The following is a 20893-nucleotide window of genomic DNA, read 5'->3' on the forward strand; positions in this document are numbered from 1 at the left end:
GAATGATATGAAGAAAAGAAAGTGACACTTACATTATATATGAAAATGCTATAAGTGCCAAAACAAGAAATTCAAATCCCTCTTTCAAGAGGTTCTCAGCATGGCTGAAATGGTGAAGAGGGAAAGAGCCAAGTAAGAGAGGGTTGAAGTATAAATTTAAGTATAAAGCTGAAAAGTATAAAACGCCTACTGCAGCAAGTATATATAAATTCCCTGTGCTTTCACTTTTTGTCCAATATTAAGCCAATGGCCATATACTTTAAAGTGAAACCATCTCAATTGAAGCTAAAATCTGTCATACTCCTGGACGTCATGGTCCTCATGTAATTCCAATCCACAAACCATTGTATTTAAGCAAAATAGGACCAACTCTTCAACTAAATCAACTTTTGTTACATAAGCAGTCAATTGACCCCATGACCAAAATCACAACATCGATAATGATCTATAGTACTCTTGGAATACATAAATAATAATATATAGTCCAAATCTGTGATAACAATATCATAATGATCAAGTGTATTGTTGCTCAAGCACATTCCTCCATCCATTAACTAAAACTAGGCTCTCTCTGTAACTCACCAGCTTAAACATTTCCGAGCCTTCGTCATATATTGGAAGATTCTTTAGTTCTCCTGTTCTTGGATCAAACAATACCAAACATTTATCTGAAACACAATGGCCGCCGTTAAGCACAATCAAACCATCGTCCCGAAATTGTAAAGGACGGCTGGGTACTGCAATCGTAAATAGTTTAGTCCAAGAACATTCCACAATAGACTCGTTCATCACCCATATTTCATACTCCATTGATATTCCAACGTCATTCCTACTACTATTACTATACGTAGGAAAAATCACAGCTACAGAGTCATTGATAATGGCAATGTCAGCAGGAGATCCTACATCATCATGAGGCAACATTATTTCCCGGAACATCTCATTGCTCATATCAAAGGAAAGCAATAAATTAAGCTCCCTGTCGCAACGCCGAGGAAAATTCAACCAATAACAGAATCCATTTAAGTATGAAGGAAAATTAGATGTTTTAATAAAATCAGCTGAGTTGAGGGATGCATCAATCACTCTCCAAGAATCAGTAGTAAGGTTGTATACCTCAACTTGGTAATGCCGCGGAGAATAGAAGCACGTGATTTTAACCACCTTGAAGTCATTGGTGTTGAGATCAATACCAAAGCCAAAATCGTAACTCGGGACGCGAAAATCAGGGGGGAAAGGGACAAAATCAGGCGGGCGAGGGACAAACGGAAGCCTCTTAGATTCTCTGGTTGCAGGATTCCAAAGCCCTATCTCCCAAGCCCGGTCTGGATCAGGACCAAAATGAAAACGCTCTGCAGAAATACCAACAGCACAAACTATTCCATTACAGGAACCGATGAAAAGTACTGGGGTAATATCTTCTGAGAACAATTGTGGGATGAGATGTATGTCGCCGGAAAACTCCAGGGTGTCGTTAGAGTGCATGGAGAAACGTGGGGTATCTATTGCTCGGTAACGCTCAAGGATGACTCGACGGCAGTGATTGCGATTGTGATCAGAAATGGCGGAAGTGTGGTGCTTTGTGATGAAATGAGGGTTTCTGATGAGAGCATACCAGGCTTTACTCACAGATTTAAATCGCATCAACGATTTTACCGGCAGCGTCGACAAAATTTCAGTCACCACGTCCTCTGGGAGATGGCGGCTCAACATTCTTAATTCAATTTCACCACCAGTTGAGAGTATAAAAAAGTATTACTTATAGTGAATTTGAATTTTCTGTAAAGACGCTTTACTAGCTGTAATGTCTTAGACATTAAGCAATTCCATACTCGTCGTTGCGTTGTCAATCTTATCTGTGCAAAACCAATGTAATAAATGTTCATATCTGGGCAGGTTTTGTTCTTAATGTGCATTTTCATGATAGGTTTAGGTTATGTTTGAATGTTGAAGTGAGTTGAGTTGAGTTAAGTTGAGATGATAAAATATTGTTAAAATATTATTTTTTAATATTATTATTATTTTGAAATTTGAAAAAGTTGAATTATTTATTATATTTTATATTGGAATTTGAAAAAGTTGTAATGATAAATTGAGATTAATTGAGATTAATTTGGGATCCAAACGAAACCTTAATGCTGAAAATTTATAAAATATTAATTTGCTGTAATTATTTATTAGAGCTTTCTATATATTAATTTTTCTTTTATTTAACCCATAAATAAATAAGATTGGTTTTGTTCAGTTAATGGACTTGTTCTGACTTTTATCATATGAATAACTCATCTGTGAACGTAAAATTTTAATAAATTATTAAGATGGTTTTGTTAAGCAGATGAGATAAGATAAAAGTTAAAAGTTAATTAAATATTATTAGAATAAAATTTTTTTAATATTATTTTTATTTTAAGATTTCAAAAAGTTAAATTATTTATTTTATTTTATTTGAGAGTTTAAAATAATTATAATAATTAGATAAAATGAAATAATATGAGATAGTTTATTTTGTATAACTAAACCATCTATAAAGTCCAACTTCGAATAACTTGTACGAGGTTGACGATTAAATAATTTTGAATAATTCTATTTGGTCATCTCAAACTTAATACTCATATGACCCTCTTGAAGTGGTGGTCCACCATATAGTGTCACTTGGTTTATTAAAAAAAAAATTAAAACAAAAACATAAAAATAATAGAGAAAGTCTAGATCAGTTTAGTCTTCTCCCTTTGTATTTTTGGATTTCGTTTTGTTTAAAACAGCATCTAAGTGGTAAGTTTCAGATTACCACTAGTTAAAACTTCTCAATAATTTTTCTAAATCAGTTTATATCAGTCGGCTTTTGAAACCTCATCCTCGTGTTTTTCGTTATGAAAGGGAGCATGGCATTAATGTGATTGGGAGGTAGATATTCCAGGGATGGGATGGCAACATGTTGAAGTCGCACTACCATATGATGTTACGTGATTTATTAAAAAAATTAAAATAAAAATACAAAAATAATAGTGAAAACCTAGATCAGTTCAATCTTTCCCTTTTGTATTTTTGAATTCCGTTTTGTTTAGAAGATATATATATATATATATATATATATATATATATATTAGTAAATTAAATGATACCACAAGGTAATGCTACGTCAAGAAGAGCATTTTTTATAGAATAACTGTGTATACCTTTATTGAATATATCTAAACATAGTTCAATCAATACAATATTTCTCACTGAGAACAATATTTGTTTTCTATCGAGGGCCTTCTTCTATCCACACCCTCATCATACACTCCGCATATTTGTTTTCTGTTGAGGGCCTAATCCATCTATCACCAAACCCCAACCTCCTCATCATACACTCCGCATATTTTCACTCAATCCTATCATATGCTTAAGCCATATCTAGCTTTAAAGTCATATTTCCCACCCTTTCTTTTTGCCTTGTTTCATTGTATGGAGGGCCTCATATACTATCATCACATTATCCATTATAAGCCTCCTAGGAATGAAGGCACTTTGGTTGCTGGAAATCAGATCAGGGAGTAGTTTCTTTAGTCTATTTGCCAACACCTTTGAAGCTAACTTGTACACAACGTTGCATAGACTAATGGGCCTGAATTCACTAGCTTTAGAAGGGTTCTTCACCTTTGGAATAAGTGTTATGTAAGTATGATTGATGCTGCTACCAAAGTCCCTATGGCCATTCAGGATACTTAGTAGAGCCTCACTAACTTCCTCTGCCACTATATTCTACTATGCTTGGTAGAAACAAGCCCCATACCCATCAAGGCCAAGGGACCTCAAGGGTGCCATCTGTTTCAAAGTTGCCTCAACTTCCACTCTTGTAAACTCCTTTTGAAGCTCTTCATTCATATCACTTGTCACCCTTGGTTCTATGTCTTTCAAACACAGTTCTATAGCTTCCATTGTAGGGCTCGAGGACCCAAACAAATTCTCAAAGTGGCTATGAAAAACCTGCTCAATCTCTCGTTGCTCAGTCAACACCCTTCCTTCCTCATTCATAATTTCCTTTACCTAGTTTTTATTTCTTCTCTGGCTAGCACATGAGTGAAAGAACTTTGTATTTTTGTCCCTCATCTGGTACCAGCATCTCTTGGCTCTTTGTTTCCATTTCATGTCTTCTTGCTCTTGAAGCAAACCCAACTCTCTTTGCAGTCTCTTAACTATGTCAGCATTGGGAGGTCCTTCATTCTCTTGTTCCTCTTCTAGCATTTCTGTTTTCTCCTTTACTAGTTGCTCTTCACTCTGTCCTCTTTTATGATTCCAGTGTAGAAGTTCTCTTTTGCATCTCCTCAGCTTTTCCTCCACCAATCCAAGCATATTCTGACCAACTGCTCTTCTGTTCCTCACTTCTTCTATCACAGATCCACCGTCTTTATCCATAACCCACTTAGCTTATTACCTGAACACTTATCTTCCTTTTCTTTTCACCATACTGTCCCTATCCTTACTCAACAACAGAGCTTTATGATCTGATTGTCTAGCAGTTAATAACTCTACCCCATGACTTTGGAATAATTATGTCCAACAATAATTGGCTACTGCTCTATCTAGTCTTTCCTTCGTGAAAGTGTGGTCTTCATGTCTGTTACTCCAAGTAAATTTACACCCCCACCACCCCAAGTCAAACACACTATTGGCTTCCAAGGCTTGTTTGACCTCTCTCATCTAACCCTTAGGTCTAGGTCTGTCTCCAACTTCACTCCTTCGCAAGTCACCTCATTAAAATCACCAATTATACACCAAACCATCTACTCTGGTGGTTTTATCATTGACATCAACTTCTAGGCTTCCTTCCTTCTACTAGCCTCAGGTGGCCATAAAACCCTGTTAACAACCACCTCTCCTCCCTACCAATAAATTGACTGTAACCGTACTTCTCAATAATTTTTCTAAATCAGTTTATATTAGTCGTCGATTGAAGCCTCATCCTCATGTGATTCATTATGAAAGAGAGCAATGCATTAATGTGACCGAGTGGTAGATATTCCATGGATAGGCGTAATTGGTCCAACCCAAGTAGTCAATAGATGTACAACACATGCATATATTATATGATTCTTGGATTTGATTTTCTATAAATTTTTTCCCTTAGTTTTTTTTATTTTAATTTTTCTTATCGAGAGAGACACACATCCTGTGACTAAAATTTTTTCTGGCACCTACAATTTGGACGCAAAGAGCAAATTTTGATTGTTTTGAGAAAACTTTTCTTTTTCGTAGATACTATTGTCACCGCAAATACTTTGGCTGACAATATTCTATTGCGGCACTTTTTAACTTTTTATAGCTACAATAAATTGTCATTAAAGAAATTTCGTAAATTGACACTATTTGCAAGGGTCAAGATTTCAGTCTTGTATCTCTATCGATCTCTTTCTCACAAGATTCACGCTGGGACCACTACTGTCCCTTCCCACACTTTGCCCGCTACCGCACCATTGCTACCTCGCCTAGCCGTCAGTCTCTCTCTCTCTCTTTCTTTGTTTTTTTCTGTCTCTCTCTATAACAATCACAGAACAAAAGCTAACCAATTGGTCCCCTGTCTCTTTCCTCTCTCTCTCTCTGTCCCTTTCTCTCGCTCTTCCTCTCTCAATTTCTCACTTCGTCCATTCCTCTCGCTCTTCCTCTCTCCAAGGCTAAGCTCGTGTTCTTTGGAAATTCTAGACCATTTCGCCCTTACTGAATCAAACTCTCAATATGTACTCGATTCCAACTCTCAATTTCCTTGTCTCGCTTATGATACTCTCTTTGTTTATAGATTTCAACTTTTCCTCTTGATGATACTTGTTATTTTAAGTTTTGTTATTGTAAAACATGTGTATTGGCATATTCATGTGACAACTTGTGTAATAAAATTGTGTTGTAACAATGTTAGAGTGGGTTAAAGTGAAAAAGCATTCAAGTGAGCTCAACATGGCTCGAGCAAAACTCATATAGAGAGTTTGCTCGATAGGTGATCAACATGCCACTTGAGTGGAACTCATATAGAGAGTTCGCTTGACTGGTGCTCGATATGGCGCTCAAATGGAACTTATATAGAGAGTTAGCTCGACAGGCCCTCGACATGGCGCTCTAGCGGACGTCCAAACATAGTGTTTGCTCAACACCAGATCGACGTGGAACTTGAACAGAACCCAGATAGAGAGTTTGCTCAACATCCACTTGACTCATGGCACGAGCAACTCCTAGAGTATAACATGAGTTCGACACTCTCTTAAGCGAATGTTCAAAAATGACTTTGATTAGGGTTTGAGCATAGTCTACTTTTGTGGCTATAAAAGGAAACTTAAGCTCAATTTCGTGATGTGGAGATATAGAGCTAAAATAGAGCCCTTTGTAAGAGCACTTGGCAGAAACACCATTCCACATCCAAAGCTCATTCTCTCTTGAAAATATATTTCCATCGTGCTGCACTTAAGATCAATCATAATAGAGTCCACTTGTGTGGACAAGTTCAATGGCTTGAAGGGATTCCGAAGCTATCGTTGATATAGAGATCGAGAGGTTCTTATGGTGAAGCTATAGAAAGGCCATAGTTTTGGAGCTGCATGCGTGCATAGATCGAATGGGTAGTGGTGTTGCGAGCCAGATTTAGATACTACAATGGTCTTGTGAGTGTTTCTAAATTGATTGTAACAAACTAAGTTTCTATAGTGGATTTTAGGTGGTGACTTATACCTAGAGTGATTTTAGATTTTGAAGACGTTCTTCAAATGAGTTTTTACTTCCTGACCAAATTTATGTTTTGATTATTTTTGAGTGATTTGTTTCATTGATTAATTGTTTGTTTGACAATACTTTTGAATAAACTATTGAAATTGAATTACACTTATTCACCCCATCATGGTGTTGTGTTCAGGTAGAACCACTGATTTTTCAATTGGTATCAGAGTGGGTTCACTCTGCTAGGATTAGTTCCTTAGTGTGATCCTGCATTAGTGGTTAGAATGGATAGGTCTCAATCACTCTCATCACCACCATATTTTGATGGTAGCAACTATGCTTATTGGAAAGTTTGAATAAGGGCTTTTCTGAAATCCATAGATGAACGAGTATGGTTAATATGGCAAGAGATGGAGACAACCTGTTACAATCATTGATGGAGCTAAAATTCCCAAAAGGGTTGGAGATTGGACTAGAGATGAAATTATTGATTGTAATTGGAATAGCGAAGGCCTGAATGTGATGTTCATGGCTGTGCCACATGAGGAGTTCAAATGAATCTCCATGTGTGAAATTGGAAAAGAGGTGTGGGATATTCTAGAAAATGAAGGCACTAGAACTGTCAAGAATTCTAAACTTCAAATGTTGACCACCAACTTTGAAGAACTTAGAATGAAAGATGATGAAACCTTTGATGAGTTCTATGCCAAGCTGAATGATATTGTCAATTAAAGCTTCAATCTAGGTGACGAAATTCCTGAAAACAGAATTATGAGAAAAGGTGCTCAGATCTCTACCTAAGAGATTTTGTCCCAAAGTCACTACGATTAAAGAGAGAAAAGACTTGGACAACATGAGAATTGACGAGTTGGTGGGTTCTCTACAACCTACGAATATACTCTTCTACAGTTTAAGAGAAACAAATCCATTGCTCTCAACACAATTAGAGAAGAGTTTGATGAAGCATCTAATGACTTTGACATGAGTGACAAGGAAATAGCCTTTTGTGCAAAAAAATTTAGGAAAATGTTTGTGTCAAGAAATAATAGAAATTAGGGACAGGAGAAGAAAAGTTTTTAAATGTATTTGGATGTTGAACTGAGTTGAATTGAGTTGAGTTTAGATAATAAAATATTGTTAGAATATTATTTTTTAATATTATTATTATTTTAGAATTTGAAAATGTTGAATTGTTTATTATATTTTATGTTGAAATTTGAAAAAATTGTAATGATGAGTTGAGATAAGTTTAAGTTCCAAACGAAGCCAAAACGGAGGTTCGAGTTTACGAAACAAGGAATGAACTCTAAGAAATACATTAGAACTACCAAAGAGAAGTTACAATCAAATTTCCGTCACCACGTCCTCTAGGAGATGGCGGCTCAACATTCTTAATTTCACCACCAGTTGAGAGAGTATAAAAAAATATTACTTATAGTGAATTTGAATTTTCTGTAAAGACGCTTTGCTGTAATGTCTTAGACATTAAGCAATTCCATACTTGTCGTTGCGTTCTCAATCTTATCTGTGCAAAACCAATGCAATAAATGTTCATATCTGGGCACGTTTTGTCCTTAATGTGGGTTTTCATGATAGATTTAATGCTGAAAATTTATAAAATATTAATTTGCTGTAATTATTTATTAGAGCTTTCTATATATTATTTTTTCTCTTATTTAACTTATAAGACGTGATTGGTTCAGTCTATTAATGGAAGTGTTCTCACTTCATTTTCTCGTACAGATAATATAAAATTTGAAATTTAAATAAAATATTGTTAAAATAAAAATTATTAATATTATTTTTATTTTAAAATTTAAAATAATTGAATTATTTATTATATTTTGTATGAAAATTTAAAAAAATTGTAATGATTAGATGAAATGAAATGATATGAAATAGTTTGCGTTGTATAACCAAACAATCTGTAAAGTCCGACTTCAAATAACTTGTACATGCAAGATTCACAATTAAATAATTTTGAATAATTCTTTTGGGTCATCTAAAACTTAATGCTCATATGACCCTTTTGAAGTGGTGGCACCATCTTTTAGTGTCACCTGGTTTATTAAAACAAAAATACAAAAATAATGGAGAAACTCTAGAGTTCATGAGTCTTTTGCCTTTGTATTTTTGGATTCGTTTTGTTTAAAAGATATATATATATATATATATATATATATATATATATATATATACACACACACGCACATATACACACACGGAAAGGACAAGGTGCCCTTCACGTGTGTCTAGTTAAATTTTACATATTTTTTTTTAATTTTCTAAACAAAAAAATTACTTTAAAAAGTAGAAATAATGAATTATGGAAAAAAAATTCAACTCATCATCTTCTATACTATACAGTAACGTGTGATTTCTCATTTTTACCATTCAATTCAAATATATATATATATATTGATGTTTAAATATGTGTATTTACACATAAAAAAATAATAAATCACATATTGATATGTGGTGTGGAAATGATGAATATCATTTTTTAAAAAAATAATAATTTTAAATCTAATATCTTTATTTTAAATCTAGCCAATGATTTTTAACTTGAGTCAAGTATTCTAAAATCTTCTAAATATTTTATCAAAATCATTTTAAATGAGGTATTTGTAGTGTTATTGAACAAAGACTAATTTTCAAGTAAACTTTTTTATATTTTGAAGTTTCAAAAATAATATAGTTTTAAAAAATTAATTTATTTAAATGATTTTATTATTTTAAGAATATTATTTAATATTCATTAATTTATTTTATGTTAAGAACTCTTATTATTCAGATGACACTATTCTCCTAAGAAATTGTGGCGCCCTCGACCCCCACGTGTTATATTAGTGGAGTTCGTGACACCGGGATGATGATCACACAGATCACGCACCCCATCGACCAGTGCTCAGAGTGTGTACAACATGCAATAAGTGTACAAAATAATATTCGCAGCGGAGAAATAAAAAGTCTTTCTTTATTCATTACCAGAATTTGTTCAAAAACAGTAAAATAACTTTACAAGAATTATACAGTCATCCGACAGATAAATTAAATACAGAAAATAACAAAAGGGAAACAAATCCCAAAACGCTGAACAACAAATCAGCAACTTATACTTCTGGCGGAGTCGGCCCCTCAGGTTCAAACTCGGGCTCTGCATCAAACTCTACGGCACCATAAAAAGGAACCGTAGGGTAAAACACCACAATGAAATTATGACATCTTAGCAAGTAATTAACCAAAATAACATACAAGAGTTATATAAAATCACGCATCCCCATACAGACATAATCCACATAAAACATCAGCACATGTTCTTTTTCCCAAAATACTCTTTTTAAAATCACTCACGCCAAAATCTCATTTTGGTCCAATCATATCTATTATTTTATTAATCATGCGCTACGGTCTCCCCTATGGATCGTCCACACGACCTGGCTCTGTTCGTCACATCGCGGGTAACGTCCGTGCATAAGACTTCGTAACGAGTGATGCCTAGTTCCGCGCTCAGCGCGTACATGGCCAAGTATCCTCTAACCTCGCCAGCCAAAGGTCATTGAATCGGTATGAGAGCGTTACCGTCTCGTCCGTTCCCGTCGTTGCCCTGCGACAACTCAGGGGATGTCACGTCAGTCTGTTACGTTCCCGAGTGACCAGAGGAGCTCCACCGAGATAATGCCCCATCTCGGCTTGGGGTCGTGAAACATACACACCCACGCAATAGTATCAATATCCAACAGACTTCGTAACATTACCACATAATTTAATAACACGATAAATATGCTTTTCAACAGTTTATTGGAATACGCATTTAAATAATTCATTTACAAATTCTCAATAAACGCCGAAACACAGTTTCACAAATACACGCATAGTCCCATCTGCCAATCCGGCCCAAGGCCCAATTACATTTAAAATCTTAACAACTTCGACGGCCCAAGGCCCATTTTTCCACAATACCATTTAAAGCCCAACACTTCAACAAATACAATACATTTTCAACAAACTAACAATTTACAATTAAACAACAGTTTATAAAGCCAATAAATACAACAATTTATTTATAAAATTGGGAAATTACAAATAATATTAATAAAAGAGAAAATTACATACACACGACGAAATGGATAAAATCTGGAAGATCACGTGAAAAGAAGTGCTGCCAACAATTGCGACGGCGTCTCACAGCTGAACACGGCCAAACCATTCTCTCAACTCGTGGGTTGTGACAAAACACCAGATGGAAACTCAACAAACAACCCAACAATAAATCAAGAATCCAAGTAAAATACAAGATTTTGAAAGCACAAAGAGCTCGGCAAAATCACAACACCTCACGGATTTACAAACCAAAAACACAGAAATAATCAACCCAAAAATGAAAGAGCTCAAGAGGAAGTTGTTCTCGGATCCCCCAACAATGGAGATGTCGAGGCCTATAAATAGACCAAAGTGGCGGTTCGTAAAGTACGCGTGTCGCACGGCTAGACGAAGAGGAAAACGGCAGCAAGCCGTGCTTGGCAGTGTGGGTCATGTGGTGAAGCTTCGGGGTTGATAGCAGATGGTTGCCGAAGGACACGGGGCAACCAATGAAGCTTGAGGTGGAGAGTGGTGGTCGCGGGGAGTGGTACGCACGATAGCAAACTTTCATAAATCACCAGCCAAACGACACCAAGATGAAGATGCAAGGTGGAGGTGGCGGCTTGCGGCTGAGTTGCGTCACCATGCGCTTTCGGCGTCGGTAGCAGCTGCGTGGAGAAAGGATGTAATGGACCCAATATATCAACTAAACTACTTGAAGGAAAGAAGTAAGAAGATAACAAGAAGATGTAAGAATTAGGAAGGGGGAGAGAGAGACTGAGAGAATTAGAGAGGATTGAAGAAGATGGAGATCGAGAGAGGTAAGTTTACATGAATAACATCTGAGTTTTTTCCTTCATTGAATATGTTTTTATAGTTACTGCATGTGCAGAACGACATCATTTACAATTGTATCAAAATGCACGTTTCACTTATTAACTTATCAACTAAACGACCATGTCGTGCTTACCACTTTTATTTACACACAAACGACACTTGCATTAGACTTGCTAACATAATTAACTAACAACGACACTTGCTTTAGACTTGCTAACAGAATTAACTAACAATTGTCTTCATGGTTCTGTTTCTCCCAACACTGCATATTGCAGCCCCTTACACACCCCTCCCCTTTAAAGCACCTTGCCCACAAGGTGAGGATAATGCTATTTGAGCTGCCCGTATGGTTCCCACGTGGCCTGGTCGAGAGTAGTTCCTTGCCACTGCACCAAAACTTCAACTAATGGTCGATTGTGCTGCTTCCTGGTTCGTCTTTGTAGAATAGCTTGAGGCTCAGGTACCAATTCTCCAAAACTATCAACTGGATGTAAGGTTGAGAGGGGGGATACCTACTGTCCAACTTTTTTCTTTAAACAAGATACATGGAATACGGGATGTAGGTGAGATTGTGGTGGTAATTGCAATCTGTAAGCAACCTGACCAATCTTGTCTAAAACTTGAAAAGGCCCATAAAATTTTGGAGATAGCTTCATATTCTTTCTGACTGCTAAGGATTTTTGTCTATATGGTTGGAGGCGTAGAAATACCCAATCCCTTACAGCAAAGGATCTCTCAGTATGCCTTTTATCAAATTGAGTCTTCATTCTGTCTTGAGCCAGTACTAAATTGCTTCTCAGGTTGTCTAAGATATGTTCCCGGTTTCTGAAAATCTCTTCCACAGTTCATTAGATGATAGGCCTGGAATATAGTCTTGTAGCTTGGTTGGTGGCACTTCATAAATAGCCTCATAGGGGGTGAGTTTGGTTGAGGCATGGAAGGTGGTATTATACCACCACTCAGCCAAGGGCAACCACTCAACCCATTGTCTTGGTTTGTCCCCGGAAAAACACCTCAGGAAATGTTCTAAACATTTATTAACAGCCTCGGTCTGGCCATCACTCTGAGGATGGTAAGCTGAAGAATATGAGAGGTTCACAGCTTGGAGTTTGAAAAATTCTCTCCAAAAAGAACTTGTAAATGTAGAACCTCTATCCGAGACAATGCTTTTAAGCATTCCATGAAGTCTAAAAATATTATTCATGAAAACAGAAGCTACCTTAGCTGCAGTAAAGGGATGCTTCAAGGCCAAGAAATGAGCATACTTGGATAATCGATCTACAACCGCCATGATCACTGAGTAACCTTTAGAGGAAGGCAACCCCTCTATAAAATCCATGGAAATATCTGTCCAAATTTGTTGAGGAATTGATAAGGGTTGTAGCAACCCAGCTGGAAGGACAGTTTCACTTTTGTTTCTTTGACAGATCTCACATTCCTTAATAAATCTTCTTATATCAGATTTCATGCCTGGCCAATAAAAATCACTTCTAGCTCGATGTAATGACTTGTGAAATCCTGAATGACCAACATTAGGACTTGCATGAATGAAGTGCAAGATTTTCAGTTTTAACTCAGCACAATCAGGATGTAAATCCTTCCCTTTCTGAATAAAACCCCTCCTTTCCAAGAATAACTCACATTGGATGAGGAAGTCTGCTGTATTTGAGGAAGTTGTTGTACCATTTGGTCAGTCTTATAAGCTTTCTTGATGTCTTCTAACCAAACTGGGTTGGGAACAGTTATGGTGAGTAACATTGAGTCTTCTTCAGTTGCACCTTGCCTGGATAATGCATCAGCAACCTTGTTATCCACACCTTTCTTGTACTCGACAGAAAGGTCATAACCAAGCAACTTGGACAGCCACTTTTGTTGAGCAGGAGTGCCAATCTTTTGCTCCAACAAATACTTCAAGCTGTGATGATCAGTCTTCACAATAAAGGAGCCTCCAAGCAAATAAGGTCTCCATTTCTTGACTGCCACTACTAATGCCAGAAATTCTTTTTCATAGGTTGACAGCAGCAAGTGTCTCCCCTTCAAGGCCTGGCTTAAGAAGGCTAATGGCCTTTGGTCCTGCATTAACACAGCTCCTACACCACTAGCACACGCATCACATTCAATTATAAATGGTTTAAAAAAATCAGGTAAGGATAAAACAGGAGGTTGAGTTACAGCTTGTTTAAGGTGTTCAAAGGCAGTGGTTGCTTTAGCAGTCCACTTAAAGGCTTCCTTTTTCAACAAAGCCGTGAGTGGGGCAGCTATGATGGCATAATGCTGGATGAATTTCCTATAGTAGCCTGTCAAGCCAAGAAAACCCCTCAATGCTTTCACAGTTTTTGGTATTGGCCATTGTAGCATTGAGTCCAACTTTTTTTTATCTGCTCTAACTCCTTCCTTGGAGATGAGGTGCCCTAGATACTCGATCTCAGTAGAAGCAAAGTGACACTTTGATTGTTTTGCATACAACTTATGGCTCCCCAAGATATGTAAAACAGAAGCTAAGTGGCTCAAATGTGACTGAAAATCTCGACTGTAAATCAGTATATCATCAAAAAACACAATGACAAATTTTCTCAAAAAGGGCCTAAAAACATCATTCTTGAGGCCTTGAAATGTGGAGGGTGCATTAGTGAGTCCAAAGGGCATTACAAGGAACTCATAATGACCCTCATGTGTTCTAAAAGCTGTTTTTAAGATGTCTTCTTCCTTCATTCTAATCTGATGGTAGCCTGATCTAAGATCAATCTTAGAAAAGACACTTGCTTCAAAAAGTTCATCTAATAATTCATCTACCACGGGTATAGGATACTTGGTCTTAACTGTTGCCTCATTGAGTACCCTATAATCTATACACATACGCCAAGAACCATCCCCTTTCCTTACCAAAAGTACAGGTGAAGAAAAGGGAGATTGACTGGGTCTTATAACACCTGACTGTAGTAGTTCTGTGACTATTTTTTCAATTTCAGTCTTTTGATAAAAGGGGTATCGATAGGGTCTTACACTCACTGGTGTTGTGCCTTGTTTTAATATAATTTGATGGTCATGAGACCTTGGAGGAGGAAGGCCTTGTGGTTCATCAAAAACCCTTTTGAATCTGGCCAGTAAGTCTAAAATATCTTGAGGTAGCTCAGTTGGTATCTCATGAGGCTAAATAGGTGCAATTTGCAAAAAAAGACCCTTAGAGTTTATTAAGGAAAGTGTAGCAATTTCAATGTCATCAATTAAATTGTGAGAAGTAGAAACTAACCCTGTTAAGGAAGTGAGGTTGTTCTTATAAGTAAACTGCATGTAAAGCTTACCAAAATCCCATAAAATGGGACCTAAAGACAGCAGCCAATGAATTCCCAAAACGACATCACATCCACCCAGTTCCAAAAGCAAAAGTTCAGTTTCAAAGGTGGTGCCCTGAATGTGTAGATCCACTCCTTCACACCTGCCCACACTATGGATCATGTCACCATTTGCAATTCGGACTGGCATAGGACTAGAATCTTGAATTAGCAAACCACATTTCTTTGCTACTGTAGTATCCACAAAGTTGTGGGTACTGCCAGTATCTATTAGAATGGTGACCCTTATCTTCTTTAACTGACCAAGAACCTTCATTATTTTTAAGCTAGGTGTTCCAACAATAGCTTGCACAGAGATGGATGCAATTCTAGCCATATCTTGCATATCTTTATCATATATGGTGAACTGCTGGTCAGAATCATCCTCTGTATCCAATGGTTCTAGCTGAGACAAATCCATGGTTTCCAAGACATACAATCTTGGTTTAGAACATTTATGGCCTTGTTGCCATTTTTCATCACAAAAGAAGCAAAGTCCTTTTTTTTTTCTACGATCTTGCATCTGGGTGTCTGATAGTCTTTGATAAGAAAGTTTAGGGGTAAACTGCCCCTTGGATGGGGGAGGGCCCAAAATGGAGGGCCCAAAATTGAAGGAGTCTGAATTGGTCTCTGTGAATGAGCTGATGAGTCAAAGAATTTGGTGCTCCAGGGTTGCCGTGTACTAACATATTGCTCTTGAATCTTTGCAAGTCCAAAGGCATCATTTAAACTTTTGGGACTTAACATCCTCACGGGCAGCCTAACTTCATCCCTCAAGCCACTTAAAAAGCAGCTCAATTTATTTTTCTCAGAAATGCCTCTTACTCTATTTGAGATTAACTCAAATTCGGTTTTATAAGCTGTAACAGATCCCACTTGCTTTAATCGTGTAAGTGATTCCATAGGATCATCATAGGGAGATGAACCAAAACGTACTTGAATTGCTTGGGTCAGATCCTCCCAAGAATGAAATACTCCTGCTTCACTAGCATCTTGAAACCATATCAATCCTTCATCATCCATATGAAAGGAGGCAATAAAAATCCGTTGCCCTGGTGGCACTTGATGGTAGAGAAAGTATTGATTGGCCCGGTATACCCAAGCCGAAGGATCTTTACCAGAAAATCTTGGAAACTCAATCATGATGCCCCTCAAATTTGATCTGCCAACTAGTTCTCGAAAGGGAACCTCATCCCCACTGTCGTGTGTGTCATGGTTTCTGTCAACATTGTGCATGCCACTAACGTTTTTTGGAACCTCATCATGACCCACTGAACCATTAAGGGAAATCTTGGAAATCTATTGCAAAATTTCTGTAAACCTGTGATCTTGTTTCTCTCTATCAAGTCTTGCCGTTTCTTATTGTTGAACCAAGATAGCTATGGTGTCCTTGATTTGCGTTTGTTGACGATCGTGTTGCTGTTTAAGCTGGTTCAATGATTCGACCACCTGAGCATAAGATCGTGTGCCTTCTGCCATGGCTCTGGATACCAAACGTAATGGACCCAATATATCAACTAAACTACTTGAAGGAAAGAAGTAAGAAGATAACAAGAAGATGTAAGAATTAGGAAGGGGAAGAGAGAGACTGAGAGAATTAGAGAGGATTGAAGAAGATGGAGATTGAGAAAGGTAAGTTTGCATGAATAACATCTGAGTTTCTTCCTTCATTGAATATGTTTTTATAGTTACTGCATGTGCAGAACGACATTGTTTACAATTGTATCAAAACGCACGTTTCACTTATTCACTTATCAACTAAACGACCATGTCGTGCTTACCACTTTTATTTACACACAAACGACACTTGCATTAGACTTGCTAACATAATTAACTAACAACTGTCTTCATGGTTCTATTTCTGCCAACACTGCATATTGCAGCCCCTTACATAGGAGCTCTCTGGAAGAAGAAGAAATGAAGAAGAAATGAAGAAGAAGGAGGAAGATGCAGAGTGCGGCGCAGAGGAGAAAAGAAGAAAAAGAAAAACCCTAAAGCCAATCTTCTAAACGGCGCCGTTCGACTTTAAGGAGGGGCTAGGCTTCATATGCGCACGGGTTGCTAGCCAGGCGCACGGCTGGCTCTACACGGGTTGGGCTGCTGCTGGGTTTTCGGGCTTCTCAAAACCGGCTGGGTCAAAAACCGGGCTGGGCTTCACACAAACGGGCTGGGTCATATTAAAACTCACACGGCCCAGTAAAATTAAAACACATAATTTATAACTAAAAAGCCCATAATAATAAAAACCCAACATACCAAAATAAATAATAAAAATAACACACTTAATTAATAAAAAGCAAGTGTAATAAAATAACACAAATAAAATTACAATAATTATGCAATGAATTATAAACACAGAAATTATGGATCTCACAGAAATATTTATTAAAACTCATCATTTTATTTATAATAAAAAATTTTAATTTTAGATCAAGAATAAAAAATTTGATTTTAAAATTTAATATATTTTTTTTTTCCTTATCTATTTCTTTCTCTCTTATTTTTCTATGTATTATCTTCACCTCTTTTCCTTTCCCCCCAACCCACCTGTGCCAAGTTCTTTGTTTTTCACATATGAAGAATAAAAGTCCAAAATACCCCCATCTTTTCCTTTACCCCCAACCCACCTACTTCTCTCTCTCTCTCTCTCTCTGTTCTCTTCTTCCGCCGACATGGTCACTCAGTTTCTATCCAACCTTTTTACTTCCATACAAATACACCCTCCAAAAAGATGCGATAAGGGTGGTCGTTCTCGTTTTATTATCTTGTGCAAATACTTTGCCTCCATGTGTACTGTTCACACATTCCTAAAGCCCGTTGTTTTTCTCTTTGTTTTGTTGGCTTCGTATGGTTGGTAATGGCGTTGGGAGTCCGAAGAGGAGTGAACGGCATTGGGTTCTCCTTTTCTCATGTTAATGGAGACTAACTCGGTATGCGTTGTCATCCTCACCATCGTCACGCACAGACTCTTCTGGGTTTTTTTTAATTTCTACTATTTCGTAAAAACCTTCGAAAAGGTATCATTTTTCTGAATTTCTTCGTAAATCTGGAGGGTTGTGACGCACAGGTGTTTGTGAAATTGGTGGATTTCTCGATTGCATGTGAAATTTGTTCTTCTTTCCTCTGGGTTATTTTTCTTCGCTAATCTGGAGTGTAGATCCATTTGTTTCTGGGTTGTGTTTTCTTTTTGGTTCAATTTAAAAGTTTGAAACTTGGCTGTGAGTTTTCTTTATGGAGGGTGTAGATTTTCGTCAGCGTGGTTTAATGGTAAGGATTAATGGGTTCTTGTCATTTCTTGGGTTTTTCTCTATAGTATATACTTCCTTATTGGAAATCAGGCACAAAATTGGAAAGAAAATAGTGGAGGAAAACACTGTAGATCTCCAGAAGGTTTCAATCCTTTAGAAGAAGTTAGAAATTCATAAATGTAAAAAGACAATATAGCCATAATCGGAGAAATAAAAGAAATAGAACACAATGTAAATTCCTCATAAAATAAGGGACAAAATTGAAAAAAAATATGCTAGACAAAAATACTGTTCATCCAACATTGGCACTTATATATATAGCAGATATATATATTTTAATGTTGTTAATAAATTATGTTGTACACAAAATAATGCTAGGTCAAAAGCAGCATCTGAGTGGTAAGTTTCAATAATTTTTCTAAATAAGTTTATGGAGAGGTTTGGATTCAGAAATGAGTTGAGATGGGTTGAGATGGCTTGTGAATAGTAGAATAAAAGTATAATTATTTATTATATTTGCTGTAAAAATTTGGAAAAATTGTTTTGAGATTTGAAAAAGTTGAATTGTTTATTATATTTTGTGTGAGAATTTGAAAAAGTTGTAATGATGAAATGAGATGAGTTGAGGTGGATTTTGAATTCAAACCTCTCCTATATCAGTCGGCGATTGAAGCTTCATCTTGATCATGTGTTTTTCGTTATGAGATAGATGGCATTAAGGTGATTGAGTGGTAGATATTCCAAGGATAGGCATAATTGGTCCAACCCAAGTAGTCAATAGATGTATAGCACATGCATATATTATATGATTCTTAGATTTGATTTTCTATAAATTTTTTCACTTAACCCAAGTAACTCATATGTGAACCTTAAATTTTAATAAATTATTAACCTCGTTTAGTTAAACAGATAAGACGGGATAAAAATTGAAAGTTAATTAAATAAAATATTGTTAGAATAAAATTTTTTAATATTATTTTTATTTTAAGATTTTGAAAAGCTGAATTATTTATTGTATTTATATGAGAGTTTGTAAAAGTTATAATAATTAGATGAGACGAAATGACATGAGATAGTTTGTGTTGTGTAACCAAACGATCTGTAAAGTTCAACTTCAAATTACTTGTATAATATTGATGATTAAATAATTTTGAATAATGTTATTTGGTCATCTGAAATTTAATGTTCATATGTCACTGTTAAAGTGGCACAATCATATGATGCTACGTGATTTATTAAAAAAATTAAAATAAAAATACAAAAATAATAGAGAAAACCTAGATCAGTTCAATCTTTCCCTTTTGTATTTTTGGTGTGGTGTCGCAGGCAACCAAAAATAAAACCTATACTCCTAAAAATACATGTAGTAGTGCAAGTAAAGATCGTTCCCACGGAGAGTATTTAGCCTAGTTTTATGCTACGTGAATAAGGATTGGGGGGTTTGAGTATAACAAAAACAATTTTAAGAAGAACAACTAAGAAACAATTCAAATTAAAGTATCGAAATCAATCAAAAAAACAAACATTGGTCTAAGTCAACATCCACCATCGGAATTTTACAATTGATCATCAACGCATATATATATTAATTCATACTTTGAATATTCACTGTTGGAATTATTTTCCTATCTCCCCTTAGTCGTAGTTAATTAGAAAATAAGCTATTTAATTAACCTTAACCACTATACAACCCAAGACAAGCGCTAAAGGTTTAATCTAGTAGCAACCTTAAGAATTAGAGAGATCGATGAAGCTAAACAATACAAGCACAAACGGTTGCATTTAATTTCTTTGAGCGTTCTTCCTAAGATCTAATAATTTCTGACGCAGCAAATCATCAAATCTTAGTTGCTTCACAAATTAGAGGGATCAAACAATTACGGATTTGAAGTATAATCTAGCAATAGATTGCAACGAATAATAAACTAGTACGCCTCCTAGTAATTAAAAGAGACAATCATGAAAATAGGCATAAAAAAACATTTGATACTCAAAGCATAAATTGAACACTAAAAACAAATCAGATCTCACAGTTTTATTGATTCCGAGGTTTCCGTTTCCTTCGATCAATTATGAAAGTTTAGCCACACAAAACCATTATGAAAACTGGAAGGAGTTAGAGAAGAGGGGAGAGAGATGCCCTAGTATGATGATTTTCTTTTTCTCTTTTACATGTCCATGCCCCTTATTAGAATCCTCCCAAATCTCCTAAAATATTCTAAACATTATCCTCAAATAACTATATCCAAATCTGACTTAATTAAGGGAAATATTAAAAATAAAATAGAGTCCTAATATAACTAGGAAAGTGGTGTTTTCCAACTGTAACTTTCTTGCAGCAGATCTCCAAAACATCTGCAATTAAATTGCATATTTGAATTGTACGATAAGGCCGAACATTCTGAAACGTTAGCAATGAAGGTGAGTCAACTTCAAGCCCCATTTTGACCATTATGCAGCCAGTATCTTTCAAAACTCAAAACATGAAAGTTGTAGATCCTTGTCTTGGTGTTCCATTGCATCTTGAATCATCTCAATCAAAGCTCAGATAAGAGAGTTATACCCAGATTACGAAGTAGTATTGAAACTGTCCAGAACCGCCCAATTAAATTCGTTTTGCATTAAACGACTCTGTTTGCTTTCTAAATAAAAATATAAGAATAATGAGTACATTTAGGCACCAAATACGTATAAAAGACTAAACATTAAGGA

General features: G+C 36.1%; 1 protein-coding gene across 1 annotated transcript; it reads right to left on the reverse strand.

Moving 5' to 3' along the window:
* Window positions 1–211: 211 nt before the first annotated feature.
* Window positions 212–1755, reverse strand: LOC108997694 (putative F-box/kelch-repeat protein At1g12870). Its single transcript, XM_035691140.1, has 2 exons — window positions 1117–1755; window positions 212–902 (listed from the first exon to the last, which is right to left on the reverse strand). The coding sequence occupies exons 1-2, from the start codon at window positions 1711–1713 to the stop codon at window positions 864–866; spliced, it is 636 nt and encodes a 211-aa protein (XP_035547033.1). The 5' UTR covers window positions 1714–1755; the 3' UTR covers window positions 212–863.
* Window positions 1756–20893: the final 19138 nt, after the last annotated feature.

This window comes from Juglans regia, chromosome 6 (genome assembly GCF_001411555.2).
Source record: "Juglans regia cultivar Chandler chromosome 6, Walnut 2.0, whole genome shotgun sequence".
Lineage (NCBI taxonomy): Eukaryota > Viridiplantae > Streptophyta > Magnoliopsida > Fagales > Juglandaceae > Juglans > Juglans regia.